General features: G+C 34.3%; 1 protein-coding gene across 6 annotated transcripts in view; it reads left to right on the forward strand.

Moving 5' to 3' along the window:
- The window catches only part of SNX13 (sorting nexin 13), a 65,371-nt gene that overhangs the window by 23,133 nt on the left and 19,184 nt on the right, over window positions 1-23,054 (forward strand). For all 6 annotated transcript variants that reach the window (XM_090142717.1, XM_090142715.1, XM_090142718.1 and 3 more), the window contains exons 3-16: window positions 1,442-1,544; window positions 3,284-3,373; window positions 3,738-3,859; window positions 7,269-7,390; window positions 7,543-7,644; window positions 8,293-8,381; window positions 8,778-8,861; window positions 12,256-12,394; window positions 13,044-13,132; window positions 14,244-14,343; window positions 15,295-15,488; window positions 17,906-18,010; window positions 19,750-19,882; window positions 21,940-21,977. In XM_090142717.1, coding sequence (XP_089998843.1) covers window positions 1,442-1,544; window positions 3,284-3,373; window positions 3,738-3,859; window positions 7,269-7,390; window positions 7,543-7,644; window positions 8,293-8,381; window positions 8,778-8,861; window positions 12,256-12,394; window positions 13,044-13,132; window positions 14,244-14,343; window positions 15,295-15,488; window positions 17,906-18,010; window positions 19,750-19,882; window positions 21,940-21,977 — 1,510 coding nt within the window. The remainder of the gene's footprint in view (window positions 1-1,441; window positions 1,545-3,283; window positions 3,374-3,737; window positions 3,860-7,268; window positions 7,391-7,542; window positions 7,645-8,292; window positions 8,382-8,777; window positions 8,862-12,255; window positions 12,395-13,043; window positions 13,133-14,243; window positions 14,344-15,294; window positions 15,489-17,905; window positions 18,011-19,749; window positions 19,883-21,939; window positions 21,978-23,054) is intronic.

The following is a 23,054-nucleotide window of genomic DNA, read 5'->3' on the forward strand; positions in this document are numbered from 1 at the left end:
AAATTTTTTTAATTTATTGTCCTTTATTCATATGTAGGAAGTGTTTGTGATTGGCAGATAAGGAGGGTGCTCTAGGTCATAGGGAATCAGAGTATCAAGCGGAATATTCTTCTTTATGAAGTTACCCATAATAATTTTGTGTAGCTTTTTCTTTTGTCCTTAAGATATTAGAGTATAAATGACAGCCTCCTTACTTCTGAATTACTAACCACTAAAGAGCTTATGAAGAATGGTTCCCAGTTTATGGGTTAAAAGCTTTAAATGCTATATTTTTGTCTGTTTTAGTTACGTTGGTTAGAAATTACATTCTAATCATACATGAAGAATGTTGTATAACTGGAAAAATCTATGCTAAAATAATGTTATTTCAGGACATTTCTAGGCTGGGACACCCTTGTGAGATCGTACGGTCACAAGGATTCATCAGCTGGCCTTTAAATTGAATAGTTAAAAAGCTGTGCGTGTTCAGCCATCCCAAGGCTAGTCTTGAGCAGCAGTAACTTCTCAGTGTTTTTTATGATTAACTTTTCAAAGGCTGCTTACTTCAGTTGTGCTATAATTGGCACAGCTTTTATGTTTTCAACTGTTTCTTATTAAAACAGGCTTTATGTTTTTGCACCCTGGTGTCGTAAGCCATAAATTATTCCTGTTGCAGCAAAATTGAATTTATTGTAATCGTTATTTTCCCTTGTGCATTCATTATATCACAAACAAAAAAGTAATAAAAACAGCTGTTGTCCTGCTTAACTGCAAGTCATGATTTAAATATTATTGTGGAGTTATGAGGGTGAAAAATAATGAATTTCTATTATAAAATAATAAAAAAAAATAAGTGGTACAAGAGTATGCTTGTCTTTAGAGTTTATATGTTGTCTTAATTAAACAAAACCAAAACCCCAAACCATTGTGTTCAAATTATTTTTTCCTGTAGTTTTTTTTCTCATCTCTCTGTTCCTACGTGCTTTGATGAGACCACTTGATTTTTTTTTTCATTTCAGTTTAATATATGTTCTTATTCTTTCTACGTTTGATATATCCATTTCTTCCTGGTGCTTTTCTGGTTCTTGTAAGACTCTGGAACAGGTTGTCCAGAGAAGCTGTAGATGCCCCATCCCTGGAGGAGTTCAAGGCCAGGTTGGATGGGGATTGGGCAGCCTGATCTAGTGGGTGGCAAACTTGCCCATGGCTGGGGTGTGGAACGAAATGATCTTTGAGGGCCCTTCCTACCTAAGCCATTCTGTGCTTTTATGATAAGACTGGGAAACGTCTGTTTAGTATTGCGTTAGTTATTTTGAGTAACAAGATACGTTGAAAGAGCCTTGCCCTATGATAACAGTGAAAGTCATTATATACTGGTATTTCGTAACTTGCTGTGTGATGTTTTTTAGTGGGGAGAGAAAAAAGACTGTTGTTCTATTTGGTGTTTCTTTTTCAATTTTAGGGGTTTTGTGGTTACTCTTTTATTTGGAAAAAGTAACTCAGAAAAGTACCTTGAGCAGTGTGAACATTCATTTCTTCCTTGTACATCAGTTGGTATCCCTAAGGTAAGGAGAATTTAATGTCCTTAATTTGTAGATCAGATTTTATAGCTTTGAAACTGAGTTCTAAGTTACTTAATTTTAGTCTAAAAATTATAAATGTACTAATTTTCCAAGATTAAATGATCCCACCTTTTTGTTTTCAGTCAACTGGAAAAGTATTTATGAAAGTGCAATGCAAGATTTTTCCTTCTAGAAATACAAACATTTTAAGCAGTTATGGGAAGTTTTTTTCAAGTATTGTTTCTAGCTTTATAATGTTAAATGACTTGTCTTTTGGCTATCTGTAAGGCCAAAGAAAAATAATGGAAATGCGTATATGAATGTGGAGGAGCAATGTGATCCCCTTTCTGACTTTGTTTCTGAAATTTTAACAGGCAGATCATCTTGGTTAGTAGTTCTAAATTCAGGTTTCCTAATTGCATAAATATGCATCTGTTTAGAACAGGCTCGTAATAAATAAGATGTGGAATTACTGTAAATTCCTGGTTTATGAACCTATGTGTCTTGACAGGTATGTCTTACCCTAATTGGTTTGAACTCCTCAGAATAGAAAAAATGCATGAACCTGAAGATTGTTAATTATGTTATGATGATTAATTTTCCATATGTTTCACCTGAGACATCCTCCAGCCATTAGATGGTCAATCATTATAGTGTTTGTGATGAGGGGGTTTCAACTTTATTATCAATAGCATGTTTAAAGAAATGTACTTTTAGATTCAGCAGTACGTTTTCTAATTGCAGTTTTTTTGTGACTCATTCATAGCTCACTTGGAAAGTTACCTTTTCACTTAAGTCCCAGATGTATCTTAGAAACAAAAAACTCAAGTATATTCTAACCTGAGTGTAAATTCATTGGTCTAAATGAAAAGTTTAAGGCTTTATTGCTACTTTTCAAAAAGTAGTAGGCAAACTAATGTTTCTACTTTCTGTTCTATTTAATGAAACTTCATTTTAAGGATCTCAAGTTCTTGGTACTATATAGCTTTCAATAGTTATGTTGATTATGAAATTTTGCTTATATCTTGTTTATTTATTTGAAGAGCAGGCTTAGAAAAAGTGTTCTTTTAAACTTATTTTATGTGTATGAAGTTTTTTTTAATGCTCCTTCTTTGATCTCTATATGTATCTGTGCTCTAGTTGTTTTATGTATCAATGTATTTTTGTGTGTGTGTAATCCTTGCAGTTTTTGTACTTCTGGTGTGAGGGTGGATTTCTAATGCATATATGCCATTTTTCTCAACTGACCAACCTCATCAGTTACTTTTTAAAGGGCTGTCTGTCAAGTAGTGATGGTACAAAAGAGTAATTTCTCTATCAGCACATAATAATCAGAAAAAGATACAGGAAGCGTGTAGGGGAACTTAAACTATCACCTGCATGAGGCTATAGACGAGTTTTGTAGTCAAGTATGGAAATGGAGTCTTACCCACAAACTATCTTGTGCTGCTGTTCTCGCCCACCCTTTCACTGCTGTTTGAGTTTTATTTCCTTCTGATCTGTTATTTTAGTGAACTTGCTTCTTTACAGTAAACAAGAAATAATGTAGATAAGTTTCTCACTGTTATTTACTATATAGTGAAAAGTATGGGTGTTATTCTATATAGTACATAAGACATAAATGTAAGAAAAAAGTTACCTGAAGTTGCTACTGGAAAAAATGTACAAATATCACAAATAGCTATAGTTAAAAACCAGCTCTACTAGAAACTACAAAGTTAAATTTCCTGATCTCTTTGAAGTGCATAGAAGAAATGAAACGTGAAGCCAGACCTATTAAGATTGACAGAAGACTAACAGGTGCAAATATAATTGATGAGCCTTTGCAACAGGTAAGTTCTAAGCAGTACTATTTAATTTATTTTTCCAAGTATTGAGTCTGTAATATTGAAGTAGTTGTGAGGCAAATAGAAGTTGAGACTGGCAAGCAAAAAAAAAAAAAAATCAAGGATGGGCCAGAATATTGGGCAGTATTTTTTGTCTGTTTTCTGTATATTGCAATTTTTCAGCATAGCAGTGGGAATGCATGTGAATCAAGAGAGCTTTCAGTATTTATTTTTTCACTCATGGTTTTATAATGGTAGATAAGTTAATTAATGAACTTTTTAAGCAGATTGATATTGCCTTATCAGGCACATAATTTTTTGCCCTGTTTTGTTCATTATTTCATTTTTCTTTTTACCTTCCCAATCTCAGGTGATCCAGTTTTCCCTGAGAGACTATGTGCAGTACTGGTATTACACACTAAGTGATGATGAATCATTTCTCCTGGAAATCAGGCAAGCTCTTCAGTATGCACTTGTTCAGTTTTCTGCCAGGTAAGATTATTTTATCAAGCAATTGGACAAATATCTCTGTTGATAGTATGGTAATAGATAAATTATTTTTAGTTTATCCATTGTCAGAGTTCACTATATTATACAAAAAGAACATTAACATATTTTAAGATCATAATCTAAAAGAAGTACAGCCTTGCTGATCCCGTAGGCAATGTGAGGAAGTGATGCTCTTTGTCACAGTCTTTTCCAGATTTTGATTAATGCCTAAAATTACTGACTAGCTATTTTTCTGTAACTTAGACACTGAGCAGTGTGAATCCTCATTTTTTTTTTTTGCATGCAAGTCAGGTTCGCATAAACAGCAGGGCTGTTCCCAAGATGAGTCTACCTGAAAACCTTAATTTAAAATACTTGTATCAGCTTAGATAAGTTTTAAAACAAGGTCTTGCTGTTCAGTATGTATAAACAATGAGTAATTTCAAAAGGGTAGTAATGTGATGTATCATTTCTTTTTACAGATGTAATTTTGTCTTAAAGATACTTACTTATTACTTACTTCATGACAAACTGATGGTTTGTTAATTGTCCCTTGTTTTTGTGTTCTTAATCAAGTAGCAGAAAACCAGGGAGTGAATGACTAGGAAATTGTTTATCTTTAGTATGGCTGAAGCCACCTTTTATTTATATCCGTGTAAACTTCAATACTTCTTTATTAAGTAATGATTTCAAGCATTTCTCTCTCTGCAGTAATTATCTGTATTCTCTTTAGTAAGAGGTTGTGGGTCACCTAAGTATAAGAAACTTCTCAGCAAGTTTTAAGGCCTTGTTGTCCTCTATTACTTGAAAACGCAGGTCAGGGCACTATTCTGGCAAGATGGAGAGCTAGGTTTAATACTAGGAAAAGTTAATGATAATAAAATGACATTGATCATGAAATAATAGAAAACGTAGGAAACAGGGTTGAAAATAGTGAAAACTAAGGTACTGTTTATGTAGCCTATGGGAAACAATCCTGTTCTTACATATGAAGTGGATTTGACTGTTCAACTTCAATGATTTTGTCTGTTGGATGAAGTTACTTCATTGGGTGGTATTGAGCTTTGACTTTGTGTTGTAACTACCTTAATTTTTCCTCCTACAGTACTGCATTTCTTCAAAAATAGCCTCTACTCCTGTATAATTTTCTTTTTCCTGTACAATTCCTATCATTTTCCTAGGGCTGCAGCAATTGATTATTATCAGGAGAAAATGATCTAGTGTATTTATAATGACTGCAGTCAGTTATAGCCATAGCAGTCTTAGATTAGTTCCATAATCTCTAATTTCATATGCACTATGAATTTCTGGAGAGGATGAGTACAGCAGACTCCTTTTCCCCCGTCCCCCCCCCTTCTCTTTCAGAACAGTGTTGCGAGGCTGCCACCTAGTGTTTTTGTGTGACTTGATTGTATGGATGGTGGAGCTGGATTATCAATGGTTTTAATTAACTTCCCTTTGAGACAGCTCCACTGCTGAATCTCGCATCTGGATTTTGTTTACTGGAGTTCCTTATCTCTTTCTCTTTTTGAGGAGGAAAGAGAAAACAAACACAAAGGAGAAAGTGTTCTAGAAGGATGTTGCTATAATAAAGCAGTTATACGAGAGAATTTAGACAATGGAACATCTCCAGTGATGGGGCATCCATAACCTCTTTGGGCAGCCTGTTCCAGCACCTTACCATCTTCTCAGTGAGAAACTTCCCTGACATCTAATCTGAATCTTCCATCCTATAGTTTAAAGCCGTTTCCCCTTGTCCTGTCATTACCTACCATGTAAAAAGTTGATTTCTCTCCTGTTCATCTCCCTTTAAATATTGGAAGGTTATAATGAGGTTTCCCTGCAGCTTTCTCTTCTCCAGCCTGAATAAACCCAGCTCCTTCAACCTGTCTTCATAGGAGATGTGCTTCAGCCCTCTGATCATCTTAATGACTCTCCTCTGGACACTCCTTGCTTACCCTGCTGGCCACCTTTCTTCTGATGCAGCTCAGGATACCGTTGGCCTTCTGTGCTGCAAGCGTACACTGCTGGCTTGTGCTAAGTTTTTCATCTGCCAGGACCTCTAAGTTGTTCTCAGCAGGGCAACTCTCAAGGAGTTCTTCTCTGAGTCTGTATACATATCTGGTATTACCCTGTCTTAAGTGCAAAACCTTGTACTTTTCCTTGTTAAAGCTTCACATGGACCCATCTTTTGAGTTTATCAAGGTCCCTCTGGATGGCATCCCTTTCTTCTGCTGTATCAACTGTGTCACTCAGCTTGGTGTCATCAACAAACTTACTTGAGAGTACGCTCAATCCCATCATTTGTGTCATGGGGGAAGGTGTTATGGAACACCAGTCCCAAGACCGACTCTCGGTGAACACTGCTTGTCACTGGCCTCTGGCTGGTTATGGAGCCATTGACTGCAACCCTCTGGCTGTGACCTTCTACCCAATTCCTTATCCACCAAGTAGTCCACCCTTCAGGACTGTATCTCTCCAATTTAGAGATAAGGATGGTGTGGGGAACCATGTGAGAAGTCTAGCAGAAGTCTGGGTAGGTGACATCAGTTGCCTTCCCTTTGTCCACTAATGCTATCACTCTATCACAGAAGGCCACCACTTTGGTCAGACATGACCTACCCTTGGTGAAGCTGTGCTGGCTGACATGGATCACCCACTGAATCTTCATGAGCTTTAGCATGTCTTCTGGGAGGATCTGTTCCATGATCTTCCCAGGCACAGATTTGTGGTTCACTGGCCTGTAGTTCCCTAGGTCTTCTTTCTTCCCTTTATTATAAATGGAAGTGATGTTTCCCATTTTCCGGGGGTCTTCTGACAGCCGTGGCTTTTCAAATATGATGAAGAGCAGCTTGGCAACCACGTCAGCCAGCTACCTTAAATCCATGGGATGCATGTCATCTGGCTACCCATAGACTTGTACACATTCAGTCTCATGAGATGATCTTGGACTTGCTCTGTCCGTACATTTAAGGGGAGTTGGCTCCTTTACATCCTACCAAGAGATTGAGGGATGTGAGGTTCATGGATGTGAGAAATGTGAGAAAGGAGGAAAGAAAAAAAAGAAAGAAAGAAAGAACAAAACTTGGGCAGTATTTTAGTTTTAAGTTGTAGATGGTTTGCATTCGGGTTTTTTGGCAGATATTCTAAGGTATTGTGAATTAGAAACTACTCTAGGTATTGGTGTTCACTTGAAAGTAATTCAAGCATAAATATTAATGTGTAGATATAAGAACAGTATTTTACAATGTTTTCTTTGGTTTTGGTGAACAGGAGATGAGGAGGCTTTTTTATTTTTTCACACTGTGTTTGCTGTCACCGACTGTTCGCAGAGAGAAATGAGAAGTAGAAATTTATAAATGCTCTTTATATTCAGGATAAACTAATTAATTTTCATGGGTCACTTTGATAGGTCAAAGGAAACAGACTGGCAGCCTTACTTCACTACACGACTTGTTGATGACTTCGGCACTCATCTTCGAGTTTTCAGAAAAGCTCAGCAAAGAATAGCAGAGAAAGGTGATCAGATGAAAGGTAATATAATGACTGAAATATTTTTTATTTTGAGTCTTGAGTTGGCAAGTGTTTTACATGTGTGAAATATAGTTAACTTTATAATTCAAGTTTACTCTCAAGTTTCTGATCTTTACAGAAAAGTATATTTGCTTTTATTTTCTTTTGTATAGACCAAGCTGAGGAACTTGTAGATACATTCTTTGAGGTTGAAGTTGAAATGGAAAAAGAAGTCTGTCGTGACCTAGTCTGCACTTCTCCCAAAGATGAAGAAGGTCTTTCAATATTCTTCTGAAGCTATTGTAGTTTAGCAGACTAAATTAAAATGCTACTAATCGATTTTAAAATATTGATATATACTGAAACCTTTGTGTGTGACTTTCAAAGCATGATTATCTACAACACATATGTATTTCTTCTAATTTGTACTTATTAATATTATGAAAGTGTATATATGTCTCTATTTCTCTTTTCATTGGAAAAAAAATAAATTTAGAAATGCTTCCTGGCACAGAGGGAGCAGCTTTGCAGATAATAATTGTTTTTTATTAGATCTATTATCCTTACCACTACTGAATAATCTTCATTTAATAAAAGAAATCGCTGTTTGGGGAAAGTATGTAGGAAGAAAAATGTTACATATATTAAAGAAAATAAATTGGAGCTACTTGTTTGATTCTTGGAATTTGGCTTTCTTAAGACTGGCTTTGGAACTATAGTTAACTCATTTGGATTATATGTCAGAACTGCTTATATTCATTCTGAAAGCCGTTACTATGGTGCTTAAAACTGTAAGAATGCATATTACTCTATGTTTTATTTTAAGGATTTATCTGTTGGTTTTCATGATATCAGGTAAAATGAGAAACAAAATAATAGAAAACTGTGCTGAGGGTTCTTTTAATTTTGTTCTCTCCCTGTAGGATTCCTAAGGGATCTGTGTGAGGTCTTACTGTATATATTGCTACCTCCTGGAGACTTCCAGAACAAGATCATGCGATACTTTGTCAGGGTAAATGCCGACTCTGAAAGTCATCCTAATTCTTTAGTTTAATGCCTCATAAATTTTTAGAACTGTCTTTTTTCTTTTTTTTAATTCTGTTTTAGAAAATCGATCTAACTTTGCATTGAATTATTTAAAATGAAATACAATTCTTAAAAGTATTTAACAGAATAAATTGGTTTATATGAAATGCTCAAGGGCTTTTCTTTTTTTTTAACCTCTAGCAATATTAGGAAATGATAAAATGAATATTGTCTTCTGATGTTAATTGGGAAGGTAATGTGCTGGGGTATGCTGAATGATAACTGTTCTTACATGTTTTCTTTAACATGTATACAACATTATTGAAATTATTGCACTTATTTTATGAATAACTACTTGAAAATGATGTATCTTAATTTTTAGGAAATCCTCTCCCGAGGAATTCTTCTTCCATTAATAAACCAGCTCAGTGATCCTGATTATATTAATCAGTATGTCATATGGATGGTAAGATTTATAACATTTTGTTTTTATATAAGCCTTCGCTTGTGTTCCCTTGTTTTCATGGCAAAATGCATTGAGTAGAAAAGTTAACCAATGGTAATATTGGCAGAAATAACTTTGGCTGGCATGTGTGTATATGTTTATGCATGTGTGTATATGCTGTCTTTATTAGCTGTACCCTGTGTTGTGGTTTTTTGGCAAAAATTGGCTGGCTGTTCAGGAGGTATGGTGGTAACCTTGAAAATTATTTTTTTCTTAACTCTTTTTTAATAAGTGTACTCTAAAGCTTAAGAGACCTGCAAATTGACAAGTAGTAAAGTGGTTTTGTGTATGTGTGCATTTGCTTATGCTAAGAAATCTCAGGATTTGTTTTAAGGATATTTGTGGTGATCCTTAATAATTTAACCAAGTGGGAAGAAACAAAACCTTTACTTTGATGTCTCTCTAATGCAAGAGTAACCTGTGAAAAAAACCTTCATAAAGTAATAATATGTACAAAAAGCATACATAGAACATTTTCATTTTAATTAATGTTATTGTCTGATAATCCAAGTTAAAACTAAAGTTTATTGCTTTTTCCTTGTGGGTCATGAGTCACATTTATTTTTATCTTTTCCTTCTCCAAGTTTTCTCTGCTTTCAATTCTACATTTTAATCTTGGAGTGCACGTTCCAGAACTATGCTGGAAACACACTTGGATTTTTCTTTTTACATATGAAATTGCTTCAGGTGTACATAATATATTGTTTCCTTTAATCTCCATTTTTATGTAAAAGTTTGCAAGGCTTTTTTAAAGAAATTTTAGTATGAAAAATTATTGCTGCTTCTGCATACTAAGTATTTCAATTTTTGTTTCCCTTTTCCTCCTACGCATCTTCTGTTTTTAGTAACTTGGCCTCTTTATTTACTGAGTACTGCCCTCGGCTGCATCCAAAGATAGAATTCTGAGGCTTTTATAAAGCTTTCTGTTATGATGATGTCCCAGTTGTTAATTTCATAATTTCTTTGAGATAAAGAAATAAAGATTCTGGGGGAAAATAAGGCTAAGATATAACAGTAAATGCTTTCAAAAATTTAATGCAAGTCTTACAAAATGAAAGCTCTTGCAAAAATTAAGGTTAAAAGAAGATGGGGCAAATTTTGACTTTTTTAAAATGGGAATCTTTGACATAAAATCAGATTCAAACAGAAAAAAATTGATTCTTTTGAATGAGAAGTTTAATACTGTGTTTCTTGGCATATCGTAGACTGTTACTAATTGTTTTATATTGAATCTTTGTTTTGTTTTAAAATTAGAAGTTAATCAAAGCTTGTCTTTTTGCCATAAAATTCATTTTTTTAATAAAACGTTTAGAATTCAACTATTTCTTATACTGTTACATGGAAAAAAACTTATGGTAGTACAATACAATGGCTTGGGCTGGAAGGAACCTGAAAGGTCAGCTGATTGCAACTTCTAAGAAATACATTTTAAAATTAACTTTGGTCAAAGGTATCCACGCTTTGTAGTCTCTTTTCTGTGCAGCTCATGCCAGCGTGCTTTGGCAGTGCAGGCCAACTGCTATGTTTCCATGTGATAGTGAGCGTTTATGATAGACATGAGTGATGTGGTTTTCTCTCCACCCTTGCTTTGGATATAAAGACAGCTTTATAGGACTCAGCTGTCTGCACCTGCATGCATATGCTGTAAAGCTGCCAACATTCCTGAAGTCCCGTGCTGCATTCATAACACAGTTTCCAATGATCTCAACAATGCAGCAGGCTTCCTTTACTTGGATAAATTCCTTAATGTCCTTATAGCAGACTTGCTTATGGCAATATTAGGACAGCAAGCCTTGGGATAACAGTATATATTGAAACAGCTCAGTAGTTCTTACAGAAGTATCAAGAGTTAGATTTTACGCAGGTAATTACTTCAGGCATTTCCTCGTTCTTATTACACTAGGTCGTGGATACGTTATAGAATGTTTCATTTCTTTTCTTCATTCTGTATCTTAAGACACCATTAGTTTGGGAATATGTAGAGGTCCTTGATGAAGTTTAAATCTTTTCAATGGTCTCATGAGTTTCTACCTATGTTTTTAGGTAAGAACTAAATCTAAACCAAGACTGCTTGTTTGGTTCTTTGTGGGTCTGGCTTTCATCAGTCATTTGTTGCTATCTCTCTGACCTGGTTACTTTTTTCTGCTTTGTGATCTGGGCATTATAAGAAGATAAGATCTTTGAAAAGGATTCCTTCCCTTTTCAAGACTTAGCACAGCCGGTTGTAGGGGTATGAGGCAAATTGTGATCAGTGTGAAAAGTACATTGAGAACAAGCTGGAGCGAGTTTATGTTGTGCAAGCTACTGTAGCTTTAACTTTGTCGATATTCATGCTTTGCTTAGGAGAGAGCTTGAGTTAGATGTATGGTATACTGTAGAACTGCTCAGCTTTATTGGTGAGACTAATAGTTGTTCTAAACTAAGTATTTGTTCTTCTAGTTCCAGAGAAAGCAGCCTTTCCTGTGAGTCTGTGTTTTTTCAGAATAGTGGTGTCCAATCTCTGTGTGAGATTGTTGACTTTTGTTTTTATTATTTTATTTCTACTGTTTCTGCTTGGAAAAAAAGTGAGTCAGACTGCATTCAAGCTTTTATGCTACTTAGTGGGAAGACTGTGAACAGAATGCTGATTTGGTATTCAACAAAGACAACTTCAAACTGACTTTTTTTTTAATAATGTTGTGAAAAGCTTTGGATTTTGTTTTGGGGAAAAAATAGCTAGATGTCCAAGAGATTATATCCTAAAACTGATGAGATTTGAGATCACAGTATGTAGTACAGGAAGGAATCATCTGGCAGTGCTGGCTCTAGCTTAGAGACAGGTTGGATATGTTTAACAGACAAGGCAGTGAGGTGGAATGTTAACATTGGCCCACAGAAATAGAAAGTACAAGTAGAAGCTGGACATGAGCCAGCAGTGTGCCTGGAAGGCCAACTGTGTTCTGGGCTGCATTAAAAAAAAAAAAAAAAAAAAAGGGTGGCCAGCAGGGAGAGGAGGTTGTGGATGCCCCATCCCTGGAGGCATTCAAGGCCAGGCTGGATGTGGCTCTGGGCAGTCTGGTCTAGTGGTTGCCGACCCTGCACAAAGCAGGGGGGTTGAAACTAGGTGATCGTTGTGATCCTTTTCAACCTATGATTCTATAATATATAGAAGTACGTACAGATGACCAGTTTCATTTATCATTTGGATTTCTGAAAATTTTGTGCATCTCTCACAGTATAAAATCTTGGAATTAAAAGAAGGCCTAGAAGTATCAAAATGTTTTCAAAATGCCACTTTGCATCAAAGTAATTCATAACGATTCAGGTCTTGCTTTTATCTGTTTTACGTTATTCATGCTGTAAAATTTTGTTTCAGATTCGTGATTCCAACTGTAACTATGAGGCCTTTATGAATATTATTAAATTAAGTGATAATATAGGAGAGTTGGAAGCAGTCAAAGATAAAGCAAGCGAAGAACTGCAATATCTTCGATCTCTAGATACAGCGGGAGATGGTTAGTACTGTGTTATTTTACAAAATATGAAACGCAGTTACCAGCATGATCTCTGAAGAACATTCCAAAAATTCAGAAAATGTAAACTGATATAACTTAGTATAAAAATATTTTCTTCTTAACAAAAATTAAAAAGTGAAGTGTTAAAACTTGGATCTTCTTGTGTGCTTAAAAGCAAATCACTTTAATCATCTGTATTTTCTTTGTGTGTGTCTTACATAGAACGTGTTCTTTTTGTTTGTTTGCTTGTTTTTGTTTTCATTCTTGGTTTTTTGTTGTTTTTTGTTGGGGGGGGAAGTAGGGGAAGTGTTTGTTTGTTTGTTTTTCTTCTCTTTTTAGTTTAGAAAATTGGTTAGATATGTATACTTCTATTGAATTGAAACTTACCTGACAGCCGGTTCTGAATTTTAGTAATACTTTAAATATTAATGAGTAGTCAGCTAACAGTCTGAAAGCAGAGAGAAATTCTTCTCATTGATTTCTATCAGTGAAGTATTTAAACTGTAAACCTCTGCTAATCTGATGAGTTTACTATGTAAAATTTCCCTTCTTTTTTTGACGTGTTCTTAAAGTATGTCTCCTATTTCAGGAAAGAATTTATTTGCTCATCTGCTTTACTTAATCCTCTTCTTTTTTCTCTTACTTTCAGATATCAACACTATAAAAAATCAAATAAACAGTTTATTATATGTTATTAAAGTATGTGATTCAAGAATTCAGAGGTTGCAGTCAGGAAAAGTAAGTATTTTAGAATGATTTTTCATTCTGAGAGAGTGAAGTTGTGAAAAACTTAATAGTTCAGTCTAACTTCTTAATTCTTGCTTTTTGAAACAAATTTGAAGTGTGCAATTAGAGGAATACATAAAATTCAATTTAGTCTTTAATTTACATGTTTGGAGAGTGTTAAAATCTGTCTTTAGTAGCTTTGATAGGTTATTGCACCTTAAGCTGTAGGTTCAGTGTATGAGTTAAACTGAAATGATGTGTAGATAATACGTAAAGCATCTTTGCATTTCTGCACCTAGATTCAGGTCAGGTTTTTGTTTATTTGTGCTGCTCCAATATATACCTTTGGCATTTTAAGTTTAGTCTTTGACAAAATTCTCCTTATCTCATTGATAAGGGCACCACTTGATTGTTTTACAGTGCCTTATGGACAGTCTATGTATTGTATTTTGTCAAACATGTTTGCTGCTTTAGTTCATAAAAAGCCTGAGGCAGACTGGATGTTAAATTTGAGAGCCTAATGTTGTTCTTTTGACTTGTTTGTTTTGATTTATATTTATACAAAGTTAGTATGTTTGCTTTGTTTCATGACTCTCCTAATTGGACTTCAGTGTGTCTCTGTAATAATGTAATCTTGTGCATTCTGACAGTGAAAATGTTTAAAATATTCTGTGGCTGGATCCTGAAGCACTGCAGTAATACCAATTAATGTCATTTTAACAGAATACAGTTGAGCAGGCATAAATTTAAGTTGTAATGATCTGTACCCCATAAAATTCTGAAATTAGTTATTCTCGTTACTTCATTTTCATGCTATTGTAAGCAGTTAAGAAAGATTTGGTGTTAATTTGACTTGTATAACATGACGTGAATGACAAAGCTAAAAGCCAGCCCCTTGTATGGTAGTAAATAGTTGAAACCAACTCTTTATGAGAAAATGACCTTTTTTATCTTGGTCTTATTAATGACTGCAAAAATAATTATCCATAGAGAAGCAGGTTTATTGTTATAACATGTTTTCTTTGTTTTCTTGTTTTTATTTTTAATTATGATGCCAACTTTATAGTAAGGGGAAATTCTTAAAAAAATTTTAGAAAAATGAACACTGAACTATGTCTTATAGGAAATAGATACTGTGAAACTGGCAGCAAACTTTGGAAAACTTTGCACAGTCCCTCTGGACCATATCCTGGTAGACAATGTTGCACTACAGTTTTTTATGGGTAAGTATCAGTTTATCTTATGTTGCTATTTAGAAGCAATATACTGACTCACAGGGCTGTATAACTGTACCTAAATGTAAGTATTTACTGAGAGTTAAATATGTCCTTGCCAGAGGTGACCAAAACCTTTTTTTGCAAGTGAAACTAATTATCTTTTCAGAACACCATGCTCAGCGCTTCTAAATACCTGTATTAATCTTGTTTCAGTCCTGATCTCTCCGTAAGATACATTCTTTCTTTGTGTGTCACCAAAGCAATTTGTTCTGTTTAGAAAAGAATTGCTTAGAATTCTGTAATTGAATAACTCTGAAACTTAATCATTATTGTTTGTCTTTTGCTGGCCTCACTGAAGTTAATGGAGCTAATGGCTATAGATGTTAGATTGATTTTTCGAGTATTATGGATCTTCTGAAGGTTCTCCAAGAACTTAAAATACAGTGGGAATCTATGTACTGTTTTAGGTATACTATATAATCAAAAATTTGGTAGATTAAATCTTGAGTAATTCATTTATCATTTTCTGGTGCTTGTTGCTGTTCTGTAAATAAATAATGCTCCTGATGATCATCACTAAGAGTATCAATCATTTTTTTTTTATGTTGTTGTTATTAATACTTCTTTTAATGCAGTACATGCATGTGATTCATTAGAATTCCAGTTTGAACTTCTCTACTTGTATCGTGCTATACAGCCCTGTTGCTTCCACACAGTAATGATTGATTCAGTTTTTACATATGCATTTTAAGATCAGCAGCCTAGTTCTTAACTGTCAGTTTTGTTTACTGATTATCACCAATACATATATAGCCCTCTTTATTTTTTTCACTCTGGATAATTGTTCCAGATATTTAACATGTTCTGGAGTTCAAATTTTAGCTAACATTTTAGAGAATTCGTTAAGATAATATAACTGTGCTTGTTTGCTTGATATTTGCTATTTGTTTTTTGTAGATTACATGCAGCAGACTGGTGGCCAAGCACATCTGTTTTTCTGGATGACAGTGGAAGGATACAGGGTTACAGCACAGCAACAGCTGGAGGTACTTCAAAGCCGGCAAAGAGATGGAAAACATCAGACTAATCAGACCAAGGGTCTATTAAGAGCAGCTGCAGTTGGAGTTTATGAGCAATATTTATCAGAAAAGGTAGAATAATGTACTTCTGAATTTTTTGAAATGTACTGTTTTTACCCATGGTTGTCTGGTAGTTATGACTACAGTAATAAGAAGTTGATTTGATACAGCACAAGTTGTTTGCAGGCTAACATTTAGGGTACTACCTGCGTGTCTTCTCTCCTTATGTCAAGTGGTAAGAAAATTTTTTCAGTTTCTTTGACTATCTTACCAAAAGCATTGAAAATGTGACCTTCGGATGCTTTCTTTCTATAATAGTATATAGAAAAACGAGAGAAAATGTTAAGATATAATAAGAAATTACTTCCTACAGTGCATGGGTGCCCAACCTTTCACCTTGCCTGGGCTGCACTGAGTGAAGAGGAATTGTCTTAGGCCATGTATACATAGGATGCTCTGAAAGCAATGCCTCCTGTTTATTTCTATGCAAACTACAGCTCATACAGAGAGCACAGTAATGCTATTTGATAGAGCAAATTCTCATGACAAAATGCTGTTTTTCTAACATGGTCACTACTGTTAGCTGTGCATTTTCACCAGCCATGAATAAGAGCCTGAATGCCATGCTTGTATAAATTCACACCAGCAGAGGTAACCCATGTTCTGCAGCTTCTATATCCACATAGTTGCTGTGATGTACCACTCAATGCATCACTCCACTCATATCCATAGTTTGGTCTCCATAAACGTTCAGAAAGTGTCAATGAATGTCAATGGATGCCATTGTTTCTGCTTGGAGGAATTCAGTAGCTTATCTTTGCTTCATATGCACATCCATGTCAGACTCCATTCCGTTAGACTGCCCCTTTGCTGCCATTTGTCATACAGAAACAAAATGTCATGGAATATTGGTGGGAAGGTTCAACCTTTACTGTCATACCACTAACATCCACATCTGACGTTTTGGGCTGACATAATGAAATAGGAGGCATTGTTTTTGGAGCAGACCTCATAAAAGATAAACTGCAGTTATTGTATTTAAGTAGCAAAACTTTTTTCTTTGTTTATTTTTATAAAAACACAAAAAAGAGGACAATGAAAGCATAAAATTATCAAACAGCCCATGTTTGATCCCATTTATTGTGTAACCAGAGCATCACTCTGGATTGATGGAAGTACTTGCAATTCTTAGTGAGTTCTCAAGGGTTTCTTCTTAGATTTTTTATGAAATTTTACTTATTGTGTGCTTCATCCTCAAAAAGAGTTGCTCACAAAAGTGTATGCTGCCAAAAAGCCATGACATGAATAAGGTATAATTATGAAGCGAAGGGTATTTCTCTCTGTTAAGACAGGGCTTAAGTCCAGTAGAATGACATGTTCCAATCTTTAAGTTGAATTTCTGATTGCAAATCTATACATTCCATTTGAAAATTTGCAGGTCATGTATTAATTTTGACTGAGAAAGAAATCACAAGTATACAAAAAAAATTGGTGATTTTCTGGCAATCTTGAATCCTGTTTTCAGACTTGTGAACAAAGCACCTTTGTTCTGAATTTGTGTATGCGTAAAAATCGCCTTTGAACTTACTCAAAAGTTTCCCTCAGGAAATTCTCTCAAATCTATTGCAGTTTTTCTGCATTATTTCTTTCACTTTATTTTTTCACCTCAAAAGCATACCAGTAGGGTTTCTTTAGACTATCCAGATCTTGCTCTGCTGACTGAACGGTCACCAGTTTACATAGGAGCCATGTAATCCCAGAGCTATTCCAAAGCCAACCAACTCTGCCTGTCAGCTGTGCTAAGTAGATCAGTTGAGCAGCTGTGTTGGGTCTGCTTTAGTGCTGGTTCCTGTGTCTGTTACTGGAAATGGGAAATTATGTGAGCTTGGGCCTATATAAAAAAAAAAAAAAAAAAAAAAAAAAAAGGTTAACTGGCAGCAGTTTTGAAATACGTCATACCAAGGGAGAACTGAGAATCTGATGGCTGTCTCTTCTGGTAGCTGTAATAATGTCAGTGTAAGAAGCTACTGTGCTTACAGCTCCTGATAGCCTGCAGAAAGTAGTAGAGCTGACAAGCTGTTAGGTTGTTGAGTTTTTTTTGTCACTTTAGGATTTCATCCATTCCCTTTTTTTTTTTTTTTTTTTTTTAAAGTGGGTTTTTCTTTATTTCTGAATCTGAGTCTTTCTATTCATAAATAAAACTATACTTGAGTCTGAGTAAGTCTGGATGGTATATTGCTTCAAATTGATGTGCTTAAATTGTGTTTTGAGGTGTTTTCTAGTGTTCTGAAATTTGAGTTTTAATACTCTGAATTTCATCAGATTATTTTTTTCTTTTTTTCTATCCTATGCAGATTTAGATCTAGAAATACTCATCACAAAGCTATATATTTTGCTTAGATACTTGCAGAATTGTATTGGATTTTATTTGTGAAAATAGAAGTTTTTTATTCTTATGCTGCAAAAGTTGATTTAGATCTCTGTGACAGGCATCTCCAAGAGTTAATATTGATGACAGCTTGGTAGCAAAACTGGCAGAAACATTGAACCATGAGGATCCAACACCTGAAATCTTTGATGACATTCAAAGAAAGGTATACTTTGTTCTTGCTATATTTCATTGGCATTTTTATGACAACGGGGTATTAAACTTCACTGCAGCCAGAGGAAGAAAATCAAGTATGAAAACCTAAAACCTGTTTTACTATTTTCCTTTTCTATAATTTCCTATTCTGTAAAAATCTTATTCTACCTTGCCACCTTCTGCTTAGCCATATGTAGCTCATAATTTTCAAAGTAATGGGCAGAAAGCGTGGAGACCTGAGTGAAATTAATTATGAAGCATGGCTAAAAATTATGTGATTCTTATTTGTGTTTGTGCACCAATCTCAGAAAATGCTATGAAGTAGCAGAAAATGCCTATGCAAATAACATGTAAGTGGTATAATTTTCATCTGTCATCAGCTCTCTATTTTCAGAGGTGAGTTAAGTATAAGTGTATTACTGTATGAAATTTTATCTTTCAGGAAGTTAACTGGCCAACTCTGTTCCTGTAGGACTGCACACAAAGCAGCAAATACCAAAGATGAAACTATCTTTTCAGTACCTGAGCACTTAGACTTTATCACTCAAGCCTAATTTTTTTTTTTTCAAAAAAATGAGTTATCTTTTGTTCAGTCAGTAAATTATATATCCAGCCTGAGAGATTCCTGTGTTTTCAGTCACTAACAAAATGTTCTCATTTGTACTAAAAATTAATGATATGAGCTGCAGAATTTAGAATCACTCTGTTGTACGTGAGGACTGCATTCAAGACCAATAAAAGCATGTTATTAAATCTGCATTGCTCTAAGTAGGTTACAAGGGCCTTGCATTCTTGTTGAAGAGAGCATAAAATTCTCGTGTGTTATGAAAGAAATTAACTTTCTCAGAATGGCATGAATTTCTGGGGAGCATTCTTACCAAGTGATAGCACTTGTATGGATTCTTTCACATTAGATAAAAATATATATGAATATTTGTCTGTATGTATATACAAGTTGATTGCTAGTGAGTACTGATTAAAAAAACAATGAATGAAAATCTTACTCTCCCAAGGCAATTTTGTAGGGGATTAAAATGTCATACATTGTGTGTTCTTCTTTTTAAAAACCCGTATCTACTTAAATTACTGGTTACCTTCATGATAAAATTTGTGTACGTGGATGAGTAGATGGTGGTTTGGGTGTGATGGTACTGAGGAGTATGTTAGTATAACAGGAAGGTGATATGTCATTGTTCAGGCTATGTGGATAAATTTTTGAGATGGTGTGATTAGTTCTGTGTGATGTAAGATGGTACTATTCTGGCTGAACTGAAAATCTTCTTCAAGAAAGTAGTATGTGGAGTCTTCCTCCCTTTCCTTTCTCTCTTGCACCTCTTCCTATAGGTATTTTTAAGTTTATGCTTGGAGTTTAAGGTAGAGAAATAACCTCTCATGAAATGGATGAAGACTAAATATATTTAGAGTGCTGCTGGAATGGTTAAGAGGAAAGGAAGGAAACATTCACTGTTAATTTACTAATTTTCTTCCTATATGTACACACATCATTAGTCAGTGAAAGAGTTTCTGTTAATTCTGTGTTATGCTGCTAACAAAATTAATTCTCATAACTTTTTTGTTAAGAGTAAGCATAAGTTGAAATTTCTCAGGCTTGCAGTAGAGTTTTAAAGGCAACTCAGACACGCATACAATATGATAATGCGTGTCGTTCAAATAGAATTTACAACAGCTTGTCTAATGAAAAAATCATAACATTAATATTTCTAATGTTGGTGTTTTTATTTCAATAAGGTGTATGAATTGATGCTGCGAGATGAAAGGTTCTACCCTTCGTTCAAACAGAACGTATTGTATGTCCGAATGTTAGCTGAGCTAGATATGCTGAAGGATCCCAGTTTCCGAGGATCAGATGATGGTGAAGGAGGTGAGCTCTTTACCTGTTTGGGAGATTTTCTGGAAATATATATATATTTTTTTCTGCCTTAAAATCAATTAAAACTTCAAATTTAGTGTTTTCTGTTTTTCTGCAAATTGTTTGGAGATGCAGAAAGGTTTTTCTGCAGTAACTTTATTAGCTTCATGTAGGGTTTAATACATACCCATGTTATTCAAATGGTAATAGAAAACAAAAGTACATAGATATGATTTTTTTAAGCTTTCTGCAAAATGAAAACATGGGAAGCCATTGAAGAATGTGGAAGTCTTTCACTTGCTTACAATTCTATGTGAACTCAGTTAGATTAAGAGCAATTGAAGATGGAGCTGTGTTTTTTAGTACCCTCTAGTGATGTATCTTGTTAATGCCTGAAGAATCTTAAGATGGTCAGCTTCGTTCTTCCCACTTAACTGCCTCCCATTTCTGCAGATCTTACATGACTGAACAGACTATCTAATAACACTTCTACATCCCTTTTCTTGTGTTCCCAAGCTAATCTTATCAACTTGTTCCTTTGCCTGGTCTTTGTTAAGTGGTTTTATCCTTTGTATTATTACTTACATTCACGAAAGTTGGTCTAAATAATTCTCATGTATTTTCATTTTCTAACATTTAATTTCTTTGCTTAATGTTTTCTCATTTTATTTTATTATGGCCTTGTAAATTCTTTAACAAATCCAAGAGAATCTTGAGGATATTTATTTTGGGTCAGATACATTTTAGATCATTCTTTAATTAACATATTTGAATTTGTAAATGTAACAAAGCCATTAGCATGTTGGATGTAGTCCTACCACTAGAAGTTATGTAAATGGAATAACATAATAATTTAATCTTAGATTGAATAAAGATGAAAGCAAGTCCATCAAAGAGCATGGACATTTGTTTAAGTATTTTGGAGATTAAGCAGACTTCATGCTCTTGGATGTCTTCTGGTATTTTGTAATTTCCTGATAGCATTTGGTGTTTACCAGCATTTGATTGTTTGCTAGTAAGCTAAAGTGCACTGCTGACAACTCAAGCTACTTTTGAGTTGTTGTGCTAGTGTGAGAATGACAGAAATACTAGCTTTATTTCACTTTGAGAATGTTAATGTTGCTTTCCTTTCTACCCGCATTATTGTGGAGGGGGAAGAGATTTTTTTTCCTCTGTACTTTTCTGTTGTTGTTGTATCCTCAGTCTACTGAATTTTCTTAAATGTTGCTGTGTCATCTGAAGTAGTATCATATCTCCTTTTATTGTTAGACATATTGGGTGGGCCATAAAAATGAATTCTTTTTGAGGACATTATATACTGACCTTATATTAATTTAAATTGTTTATGTATGATGTGAGAGTTAGGGTAACTGTTCTATCTTGTGCTTTTTTATTCTGTTTTCTTAAGTACTCTCAAGTTTAGCTCTTTTTCTTATGAATGCTTTTGGGTCAAAGGGTTAGCTGCTTACAGTTCTTTGAATGAGATGGCATTACAGTAATTTTTTTTATTTAAAAATCTGTTGAATTAGAACATTTTAATATGCGGTATGAATAAATACTTATATGGTATTTATACTCTAATACAAAATGAACACATATATGTATGATAAGTAGATTCTAATTAGATATATATGTATTAAAATATTTACATGTTTAAATATTTAATAATGTTTTAATCTGATTTCTAACACAATGTGGCCCAGAGGAAGTTTGCAACTGAATAATTGTCCTTAACTTTATCTCAAATCTATTGGAAATTATTCAACTATTAAATTGACTCCTTAGTGAAGCAATTTCATGTGGTATGAGCTTAAAATAAAAACACATTCTTTGGAGTATTTATTTTGTATCTATTGCTGTGGAAACTTCTATACATTTTCATTTAGATGCTGTTTTGGGAGCTGGAAGTATTTATGTGTTGTGTACAAATGTTTCTCAGTACTATGATAATAGTTTTTCACAGAAGTGAAACTACAAAAACTTATGAGGACTGCTATTTCTTGTGTGCAGCCCTACATTGGAGGAAATCTAACTTTTTTTTTTCTTTTCCCAATCCTCACTGATGCCAGAATCTTTTAATGGGTCTCCTACTAGTAGCATAAATCTGGTAAGTGCTCTGTTTTCCTCTCTCCCCAACAGTAGAGAGTGTTGCAAATTAGTTTCAATTATGTATGTGTTAGAGGGGTTAATTCATTGCAGTTTAATTTCTGAAAAAGTGTGTTATGCTCTTGAATCATATTGAAAGACACAGTAAAGCTCAGTTTGTCTGTAAGATAAAGCCCTTTTTTGTACTTTGCCTGAGTCTAATGAATTGCTTATGTAGTTTCTCACAAAAAGTGTATCAGTAGACTGCAGTTAATTTAAGAAAAACATACATCTTTTACCTGTTCCTTATGTTAAAATAGACATAAATTCTAAGTTTGAGTAATAATAGATGAAATGTTTTGAAACTAAAATCTCAAGCTGCAAAGCAAAGCATTTAATTTTAATGCAATGGGTTTTTTTTTTTTTAGAACTTGATTTAGAAACATACACAGAATCATGGAATCATAGAATGGCTAGAATCACAAATTTGCAAAAAGTAAAAAATAAGAACAATTTCAGTGCATTTCCTCACCTCCCTCTAAGTTGGTTTTTTTCAAATTATATCTAACTGAACAAGATAAGGAGACTCAGTAGTTCGTTTTGAGAGTATTCTGGATGTCTAGTTTTAGAAAAGTTTGCAATCAGCGTGCACCTTCCTGGCTTATGTGACTCACAGCCCTTTCTAATTCTTTCTTGGAGGATTCTGTACCTCTGCATGAGTTCCAGTGCATTAGAACATGCTCAGCATGCAGAGGAGTCGAATTTACTCGTTAAAAGAATACTTTTACAGTAAATATTAACAAGCTTCCATATTGTTTTCTTTTTTGTTGTTGTGATTTCTATTGTTTTCATCTTGTTTTCATTTTGAAATATGAAAAGAGGGTTCAGCAGGTGGAACTTGCACAAAATCCTGTTAGATACAGAAGTGAAACATAGGGCTTTGTAATATTTTTTCAATATGCATGCAGTATTGATAAAGTGTTAAGAGATTATTGTAACTGGCATTTCTTTAAAAAGACCTTTCAAATATCACAAGTATTCTTGTAAACATAACCTGATATCAGAATTATTCTTGGATAGGGGTTTCTCTTTGTTATAG

The sequence above is a fragment of the Phasianus colchicus genome, chromosome 6 (genome assembly GCF_987193195.1).
Source record: "Phasianus colchicus chromosome 6, bPhaCol1.hap1.1, whole genome shotgun sequence".
In the NCBI taxonomy this organism is placed as follows: Eukaryota; Metazoa; Chordata; class Aves; order Galliformes; family Phasianidae; genus Phasianus; species Phasianus colchicus.